Source organism: Phytophthora ramorum (assembly GCF_020800215.1).
Source record: "Phytophthora ramorum isolate Pr-102 chromosome Unknown Phyram_PR-102_s0011, whole genome shotgun sequence".
Classification (NCBI taxonomy): Eukaryota; Oomycota; class Peronosporomycetes; order Peronosporales; family Peronosporaceae; genus Phytophthora; species Phytophthora ramorum.
Window position 1 is genome coordinate 1185781 of NW_027150657.1, and position 8988 is coordinate 1194768.

The 8988-nt window shown below is 55.7% G+C and overlaps 4 protein-coding genes across 4 annotated transcripts; all 4 read right to left on the bottom strand.

Moving 5' to 3' along the window:
• Window positions 1–505: 505 nt before the first annotated feature.
• Window positions 506–1930, bottom strand: KRP23_11195 (putative inorganic phosphate transporter 1-6; the record flags this gene model as incomplete). Its single annotated transcript, XM_067881721.1, has 1 exon — window positions 506–1930. One exon carries the CDS (start codon window positions 1928–1930, stop codon window positions 506–508), a length of 1425 nt encoding a protein of 474 aa, XP_067741007.1.
• Window positions 1931–4506: 2576 nt separating this feature from the next.
• KRP23_11196 (uncharacterized protein) lies at window positions 4507–4830 on the bottom strand (the record flags this gene model as incomplete). The annotated part of the gene is made up of 1 exon (XM_067881722.1): window positions 4507–4830. The coding sequence occupies one exon, from the start codon at window positions 4828–4830 to the stop codon at window positions 4507–4509; it is 324 nt and encodes a 107-aa protein (XP_067741008.1).
• Window positions 4831–5661: 831 nt separating this feature from the next.
• KRP23_11197 (uncharacterized protein) lies at window positions 5662–6918 on the bottom strand (the record flags this gene model as incomplete). Its single annotated transcript, XM_067881723.1, has 1 exon — window positions 5662–6918. The coding sequence occupies one exon, from the start codon at window positions 6916–6918 to the stop codon at window positions 5662–5664; it is 1257 nt and encodes a 418-aa protein (XP_067741009.1).
• A 357-nt stretch (window positions 6919–7275) lies between these two features.
• KRP23_11198 (putative inorganic phosphate transporter 1-6) lies at window positions 7276–8724 on the bottom strand (the record flags this gene model as incomplete). The annotated part of the gene is made up of 1 exon (XM_067881724.1): window positions 7276–8724. The coding sequence occupies one exon, from the start codon at window positions 8722–8724 to the stop codon at window positions 7276–7278; it is 1449 nt and encodes a 482-aa protein (XP_067741010.1).
• Between the last annotated feature and the right edge of the window lie 264 nt (window positions 8725–8988).

Here is an 8988-nt window from a genome sequence, read left to right on the forward strand (position 1 = left end):
CTTGTTGGACTCATTGTCAATATGAAAAACTGTGCAAGTACTATTGCACGTAAACATGTATGCAGTTGCTCGCATGCAGTGCGCAAAAACAACAAGTATACACGCCCCTCGACTTTTTATTTGCTCCGGTTTGCTTGGCAAGCGAATTGCGTTCTAAAACGTTGGCTGTGTGCTCGATCGAGCAGTGCTATATCCAGCGAATTGCACCCTTGGAGTTCGAGAAGATGGATGATCCGCAGGACCTGCCTGTGGTGTCCTTCGGCTGAGGTCTGTAAATGTTAATTTGGCGGGAGAATAGACTGGAACTACTACGTAGCATTAGAGCAACGGCCAACGGTGATCCTAAACCTCCAAGACGTGCATAGGGAATAGAGTTGGCTTTGAGTTTGGAGGTACTGGTACGTGCTGCGTTGTTTCGACGCTGGACGAGTAGTGTGCAGGATAGGAATTTGAGCACTTCAAAAAGGTTTTACATTAATGGTGGAAGGTGCTAGCTATCGCACATCTACTGGGGGGTAGTGGTCGACTTGTAGACACCGTCCTTCTCCACGTCGCTCTGCTTGATAACCGAGTTGAACGACTCACGGGTGAAGTCGTCGGCGCCGTGCAGCTTCTGGTAGAACTCGGCGTCCATCTCATCGAAGCCCTGCTCGTTGTCGAACATGCAGAACCAGGTGAGCGGGATCGAGACCAGCGTGATAGCAGCGAAGGTGTAGAAGGCACCGTCGTAGCCGAAGCTCTCGTTTTCGACCCAGATGGAGAAGCCGAACGAGCCGATAGCAGCACCGGCCTTACCGGCAGCAGCAGACATACCGTGGCACGTCGAACGGATCGGCGTGGGGAACATCTCAGTCGGCATCACAAACGTCGACGTGTTGGGGCCAAAGTTGGAGAAGAAGAGGGCAAGTCCGTACAGGATAATGAAGAGCACAGCCTCCTCCTGGATGCTGTCCCAGAAGATGGCGAGCACCAGGAACAGCACCGTCATGACAACGAAACCCTGCAGCTGGATGACCTTGCGACCCAGACGGTTGATGAAGTACACGGCAACGTAGTAACCGGGCAGGGCCATGAGAGCGACGAATGCGTTCTGCGTGGTCACGACCTGCAGAGAGGCGTTCTTAACGCCGACAACCGACAGGATACTGGCCGAGAAGAGGTTCTGGGCGTAGAACACAATGTCGAACAGGAACCACGTGCCGGCCGTACCCAGAAGGCTCACGCCGTAGTTACGGATGATGAAAGACAGACGCGCGCGCGAGGCGTTGGGGCTAGTAGCAGCAGCCTCGCGACGCTCCTCCGCGGCCTTGTAGGCGTCGGTCTCCTCGGCAGTGATGCGCCAGTAGCACACGACGCAGGCGGGGATGACGCCGATGCCGAAGAGTAGACGCCACACCGTCTCAAGACGCGAGTCGGCGTTGTTGCCCTTCTCACCGTTGGCGAGGGCCTGAATGATGAGGTTTCCGAGGATAGCGGCAGTGAGCGAGCCGACACCCTGCAGGGAGAACGTGAGCGCCACGCGCTTGTTGCGGTCAGCGACGGACGTGGCGTCCTCGGCCGTGGACGAAGCAGCGAGAGGGTACTCGCCACCGATGCCGACACCGAGGATGAAGCGGGCCACAACCAGGAACCACAGCGTGCCCTCAGCCGAGCCGCCGTAGGCGACGGTGCAGAGGATTCCGCCCACGATGAGCAGGACGCACGTGGCGATCATGTTGACACGACGGCCGAAGACGTCACCGAGGTACCCGAAGGCGAGCTGGCCCACCACGGCGCCGATGAGCGCGGCGGCCGAGACCCACGACTTCATGCTGGACGTGTACACGTCCTTGCCGTACTGCTCCGTGAGCACGACGTTGACGACGTTCATGACGAAGAGGTCGTAGGCATCGTTGAAGAAGCCGAGGCCGCGCACCAGGAACTTGTTCATCTTTCTGCACTCGGGGTCGCGGAAGGAAGGCCGGGCTTGCGAAGAGCGGAGCAAAAAGCGGAATGAGCCGAGTCATCGCGCTGAGACCGACGGACGGAAGCCGATTCGCGGTGGTTGGCAGCGAGTCTGTCGTTACCCACGATCGGATCTGATTAGTAAGTCGCGGATAAAAAGAACCCGCTAGTGGTGCAGTGGTGCAGAGACTGCGACCAGATGAAGGATAGCCGGTGCGGTTGGTCCTGGAGATTCACGGCCGGCGCAGTGCATGAGCTGTTACTGCCGCCGTATGCTGCATACAGCGGTAAGCGCCACGTGAATCCTGAGAGATTCCTGGTGGAGACCGATCGCGCGACGTGCAAGGTGGACAGACTGGGCGGGATCGCGAAAGCCGGGCCCAAATCTAGTGCGAATTAAAATCGCAAATTAATGCCGCCGAGAGATTAATGCGGCACCGCCGAGCGTGTGGCCGAGCGTCGTCGGTGCGGATGCAATGTGAATGGTGGTGCTCAAGTAGAGCGATGTCCGCGTGGTGGAGTCGCAAGCGTTATCCTGAAGCTGGGCTTGGCATTTCAGGCCTGCGCGGTGCATTTAATGCACATAAAACTCCCCTATTCACCCTATTCACCTGACTATCCTTATTAATAGGTGTGTGTGTGTGCCAGTTTCAAGAAGCCGGACTTTGCAGCTCGCTCTCAGCGGCTGAGGCAGCAGGTTTTGGCTGCAACGGGCCCTCCTACACGCAAGACAGGGTGTGTGCAAAGTTTTGGAGTTATTCCATGAATTGTTTACTGCGGAAACCATTGTGGAAATGTCTTCGGACACCGAAACGCTGTTGGCGAATTCGGAATCGAGGTACGTCGTCAAGGGCACACGCGCCTAGCTCAGTGAGCTGGGCGAGGAACGCCCTCCTCACTGAGTTGGGCAGAGAAGATGAGCGCGCCTTGAGCAAGTGCACGCCGCTGGCGTCGTCTCAACACTGTGGCCGGTTCGGCGCCAGGATACAACCCGGAAATGGGAGATTCGCCGGCGCTCATCAGGCTGTCTTGCAGAATACAACGAGCAGCTAAAATCTGGAGATTCGTCCCCATCGGTGTTGGCCGCTCCCCTTGAACCGTACTAAACGGCCAAGAGACGTGCTGGTTAAAGAGAGATTAAAATTCTCCCGCCGATCCACTTGTCGTAGCCGGGTCTATAACAATGGGCATTCTCGCATGGCGTAACACTAAACACCGGTTTGGACAGATTAAAGCTTATTCCGGCGTTTTTTAATTTATTAAACCGACGTCTGCGAGCACGAGCTTCCACGCTCCTATGCCGCGATTTATCCATCGGCTATGCATCGGAAATACTCGTATTACGTTGTCTGGAAGATCCCCTCCAGCGAGAGGTTCGTTAGACCCGTGTGGAAGGCGTTCTTCTCCCATTTCAGAACGGAGAAGTCCGACTCAGCGGAGGTGCAGACAAACACAGTTGCTGAGCGAAAAGCTGCGATGTTGTACTGTTTTGCACCGTAGCAGCCAAGGCGCCAGTATTGGGAGGGTTGATGGGCTCCTCCTCCTTTTTCCGGTCGGTGCGCTCATACCTCCTGCCTCAAATGTCAGGGGTTAGTTATTGTAGTTGGGCCGTTTGTGCATTGGCCATTTGCGCAATAAAAATGCTCCAAATGTCTAAACCAAATTCTAACGTCAATGCGCGGGGAGCGCGCTAACCCGCGACCGCCGCGATCTTGCAGCCCCAGGTTGTCAGTTCTGGGCAACTTCTGTTCGGAAGTGTCGCGTGTCAAGGTAATTGGGCAGGATTATAATAACATGATTAATGCAGCAAAACGAAAGTGTACTTTCGCACTACATTTTTTTTTTTAATACATGTAGTATTATAGCAACGTGTTACCAAAACGAGGGACATTTATCGCTAAGGTTCAAGCTGTCGTTCTGTGGGCTACCACAACGAAGGATGCACACACACTTTATTCCGGTGTTTACCAGCTTTTTGAACCGGAGTTCGTGCTGTCGTCAGGACCAAACGCCGGTTTTTAGGCAGCCAGATTTAGACTCCTGCCTAAGCGCGTAAATTGTAAATTGAACCCTCAAGTATAAGATTCTCTTGATCTTATAATCAAGGGTATAATTTAACGATAACGATAAAAATTTAATGTTTGTCGAGAAAAAATCTTCGGCACTTCACGAAGACATGTAGCCGATCTCCTTGTCCTGCTCAGCGCCCTTCGATGCGAACGAGTCACGAGTGAACACGTCCTCTCAAGCAAGCAGCGCCACGAATACGCTCATCACGGTAACCTGTCGTAGAGGTGAATTGGAAACCCCAACCACGGACAATATGCTGGCGGAAAAGAGGTTCTGCACGTAGTAGATGATGTCGAAGAGGAACCACGTCCCAGCAGTTCCTATAAGACTAACCCAGTAGTGGCGCAAGATGAAGGATAGGTGCGCCTTCTTCTCTGCAGTGACAGCAGCCGATCGTTCTTGTACTGCTTTGTAGGCCTCCGTCTCCTCGGCCTTGATACGATAGTAGCAGATCACGATAGCGGGCACACAACCGATGCCGAAAAGCAAACGCTACACGGTCTCAAGCCGAGAGTCGCTGTTCTCGCGAGCCTCGCCGTCCGCTAGAGCTTGCACCAGCAGGTTGCCCGTAATGGCAGTAAACACTTGACCCACGCCCTGCAGCGAGAATGTCATGGCGACGCGCTTGTTGCGGTCGGCAGAACTGGATGCGTCCTCGGCTGAAGAGCTGGCGGCTAAAGGATACTCTCTACCGATGCTTACACCAAGGATCATGCGGGCCACGACCAGGAACCACAAAGTACCGGAAGGCAAACCACTGTAGGCTGCCGTGCACAGGATACCGCCGACGATCAGCAGAGCGCGTGTCGCGATCATGTTGACCTTGCGGCGAAAACACCGCCCAGATAGCCGAAAAGAAGCTGCCCGACAATAGCACCGATGAAAGCTGAAGCCGGCACCCACGACCTGACGTTGGTTGAAGTGTCACCAGCACGTTCCCGACTTGCTCTTGTCAACGTTGACACAACGAAGACGTTGATCAAGCATTGGTTTTTTAACAGGTCGTCAAAAGTACGCGCTTATCTGCACGGTTTGAGATTTTGTCACCCAAGTGCCTATGAGCACGGGTAGTAATTGTGAGATGATGCCGTAGTTTGCCAGGGAAATGCTTGCCCTGTGTCGGCGAGGACGTAAAAAAACGTAATACATGTGCAATTAGCGTTGACGTTCACTGAATCTTAAGCATTTGCACCACGTAAGCATTGCATGAAGTACATCTGCATGTATACTTCACCCCAGAAATGCAGCCGGTCAGAACTAATGTGAGCCCCTCACCTCCAGGCCCTGTGGCCCTCCTCTAGTCCATTAATCTATCATTTTCCAATTCACTGGCCCCTGCTCAAACAAGCTGAAGCCCGGCAACTCGCATCTATCGTCCCAAGTTCTCCAGTCGTGACCAAGTTTCTCGTCGGCTTCTTCAATGACGCCTACGACCTCTTCGTCATGAACGTTGTCAACGTCGTGCTAACAGAACAGTGCGGGAGTGATGTGCTCCATAAAGGCTGACCAGTGCTCAAATACCAGCATCGGAGCCATTCCAGTGGCTGTGATCTCGTACCCAAGCACTTGAACGCAAAAGAAGTAGAGCAACCAAGAATTTGTTTAGATTAAAGATAAATTCCATCGATGCCCCAAGCTTGCGTTTTATCACGGCGCAGACTCACTACGAGATAGCAACGGGGACTCAGGTCCCGCAGGACTTTCCGCCATTGACCTCAGCTTGACCATAGCCTCCGTGACGCTGACAGGGTCCTTCTTGCCGAGTCGGAGGCGGTACACTCGTGGGAGCAGCACTTGGCGGAGAAGCGAGCGGTGCTCACGAATGAGGCGTGCCAGGCGCAACTCGCGTTTCGTAGCCGACATGTTCGCCACCTTTTGTAGTGATCCATACATGTGGCGTTGCCAGCGTAGCCAATGGTTGTATTCTGCGTTCTCCGTCGGAGCCAGCCCTTTACGCTGTGCACGCTGACGCGCCACCTCATCTGACCACGAGAACGAGTAGCCACACAAGCAGCGCAGCGCATCGCAGCCGTCCACCATCACGACCGTCACCCCGCAACCTCGACACTCCACCACGTTTTGGTCCTCAATGAAGTCGCGACATTTGCCCTCATGGTGGTTCGTCGCCTTGCACTTGAAGCACACGTCCGCTGCACAGCAGCGAGTCTGCGTGTCCGGGTTCTTGGTTAAATGGCGCAGCAGCAGCGCCGCCCGCCGCTCCTCGTCTACGATCTTGGGCAACAACGTCCAGAGCACGTCCTCCGCCTTCTCTTCAAACGTTTTCGTCAAAAACTCATAAAACGTCGGCGTATCTTCCCGATGGTAGCAGAACTCGACGCCGCGTTGCTGAAGCTCCGGCAGCGCTTGAATCTGCTCCAGCGGCAGTGCCAACTCCTCTTCCTCGTCGTCCGAGTCCGAGTAGCGCTCGGGCAGCATCGTGTAGTCGGCATTGTGGCAGCAGGGCGACTGGAAGCCGCAGCTCTGGCGACACAGCACCACGTACTTGTCCAGCACGTGGGCGTTGTCATCCACAAACTGCGGGTCCTCCTGCTCTTGGTTTTGTTCTTCCTGGTCTTGCTCTACCTGTTCCTGTGTCGTTTGCTTCGGAGGTAGAACGAACTTTTCCCATTGGTTTTTATTCAAGAGCGTGAGGCACACAGGGCAGCGCACTTTGGGCAGCACGCCCGGGTAGAACGAGTAGACGCTGGCCGAGAGGTGGCGCACGAGGCAGCACTCGCAGACTTCGGCCAGGCACTCGACGCCGCAGAGCTGGAAGACGCAGGCGGGCGCGTCCAAGCAGATCTGGCACAGCGTCGGGAAGTCCGGCGGCGGAAGGAACGGCGCGGGTGCTACGAAGTCCAGTGGAGAGGGGACGGGGACCACGCGTTCGTGAGCGGGAGTCATTGGCGCGGAGCTGGAGAATGCGGAAGTGAGCTCATTTGTTCTCAGATGTACGACTTGTGAGATGGGTACAAAAGTCACTCAGATGGGTTGAAGATAGCTACTGTACTTGGATTTTCGCGACTTTCCATGGGTTAGCGGTACGGTCCTTCGGCACACGCTGTAGCCGCGCTTGGGTGAAGAGTGCCATGCCTTTCACGAACTACATGTATTCCTGAGAAAATACTCGTTTACCAACTTCTTCTTGCAACATGGACATTCATTCAGCCGGCGCCCCACATGCCCCCGTGTCAGAATTCGCGGGTGGAAGCTAACATGCTTACATTAGATAGTTACATTATTGATCTGGCCCACTGCGCTTCACACCTGCATCGTTGGCGTGGAGATCTGCTTGTACGCAGCGGGTGTCGAATTCATGTTGACGCTCGCCGCGTCGCTGATCTTAGCCAGCGAGTGGAAGGAATCGCGGGTGAAGTCGTCGGCGCCGTTGAGACGGCGGTAGAACTCGGCGTCCATTTCTTCAATGCCCTTGGTGTTGTCGAACACGCAGAACCACGTGAGCGGGATCGAGACAGCCGCGATGGCCGCGAACGTGTAGAAGGCGCCGGGGTAGCCGTAGCTCGGGTTGTCCACCCAGATGGAAAAGCCGAACGAACCGACAGCAGCGCCAGCCTTGCCGGCCGCGGCGGAGATGCCGTGGCACGTCGAACGGATGGGAGTCGGGTACATCTCGGTGGGCAGCACGAACGTGGACATGTTGGGACCGAAGTTGGAGAAGAAGAGCGTGAGGCCGTACAGGATGATGAACAGGATGGACTGGTCCTTGAGGTCGTCCCAGAAGATGGCCATGCAGAGACAAAGGACGGCCATGAAGAAGAAGCCCTGCAGCTGCATCTTCTTGCGGCCGAGGCTGTTGATGAAGTAGACGGCGACGAAGTAGCCAGGCAGCGCCATGAGGGACACAAAGGCCACCTCTGTCGTGACCTGCTGCAGGGACGGGTTGCTGAGACCCACCACCTTGAGGATACTGGCCGAGAAGAGGTTTTGCGAGTAGTAGACAATATCAAACAGGAACCACGTGCCGGCCGTGCCCAGCAGACTAACGCCATAGTTGCGGAGGATGAACCCAAGACGAGCCTGCTGCTGTGTCGTGGCCTGAGCCAGCTGACCCCGTTGCTGTGCGTTCTTGTACGCCTCGGTCTCCTCAGCAGTGAAGCGGAAGTAGCACACGACCAGCGCAGGGATAACACCGATAGCAAACAGCATACGCCACACAGCCTCCAGTCGCGAGCCACTGTTCTCGCCGGGTTTACCGTCCGCGAAAGCCTGCACCAGCAAGTTACCGAGGATGGCAGCCGTCACCTGGCCCACACCTTGCAACGAGAAGGTCTTGGCCACGGCCGTGTTCCGGTCGGCAGAATCCGTCGAGTCCTCGGCCGTCGTACTGGCCGCCAGCGGGTACTCTCCGCCAATGCCGATACCCAGGATCAAACGGGCCGCCACAAGGAACCAGAGCGTCGACTTGCCATCACCAGCGTACGCCGCGGCGCACAGGATGCCGCCAATGATGAGCAGGCAGCACGTGAAGATCATGTTGACCTTGCGGCCGAAGACGTCACCCAGGAAGCCGAAGCCTAGCTGCCCGATGACGGCTCCGATGATGGCGCCCGCCGAGACCCACGACTTCATGGTGGACGAGTACGTCTCGGAGCCGTACTGCTCCGTGAGCACGACGTTGACGACGTTCATGACGAACAGGTCGTACGCGTCGTTGTAGAAGCCGAGGCCGCGCACCAGAAACTTGTTCATCTTGAGTCACTTTGTAGGAGGTTGTGCGCTGCCGGGGCGAATCGAAAAGTGACTGAGCCGGTCGGCTCTGAGGCTGAGACCGTCCGCGATCCGTTTGCAGTAGTTGCGCAGGGATGAGCATTCGGAACCCCCGAGAAACGCGGCTGATTGGTGGACCTCGGACATCTTGACGATTGCACCAAGATTCGGCTACTGTGGTTTTAGTATAGAGACCAAATCTGGTCAAAAAGATCCGTTTACCAAATCGACTGGCAGTTGGAGTCT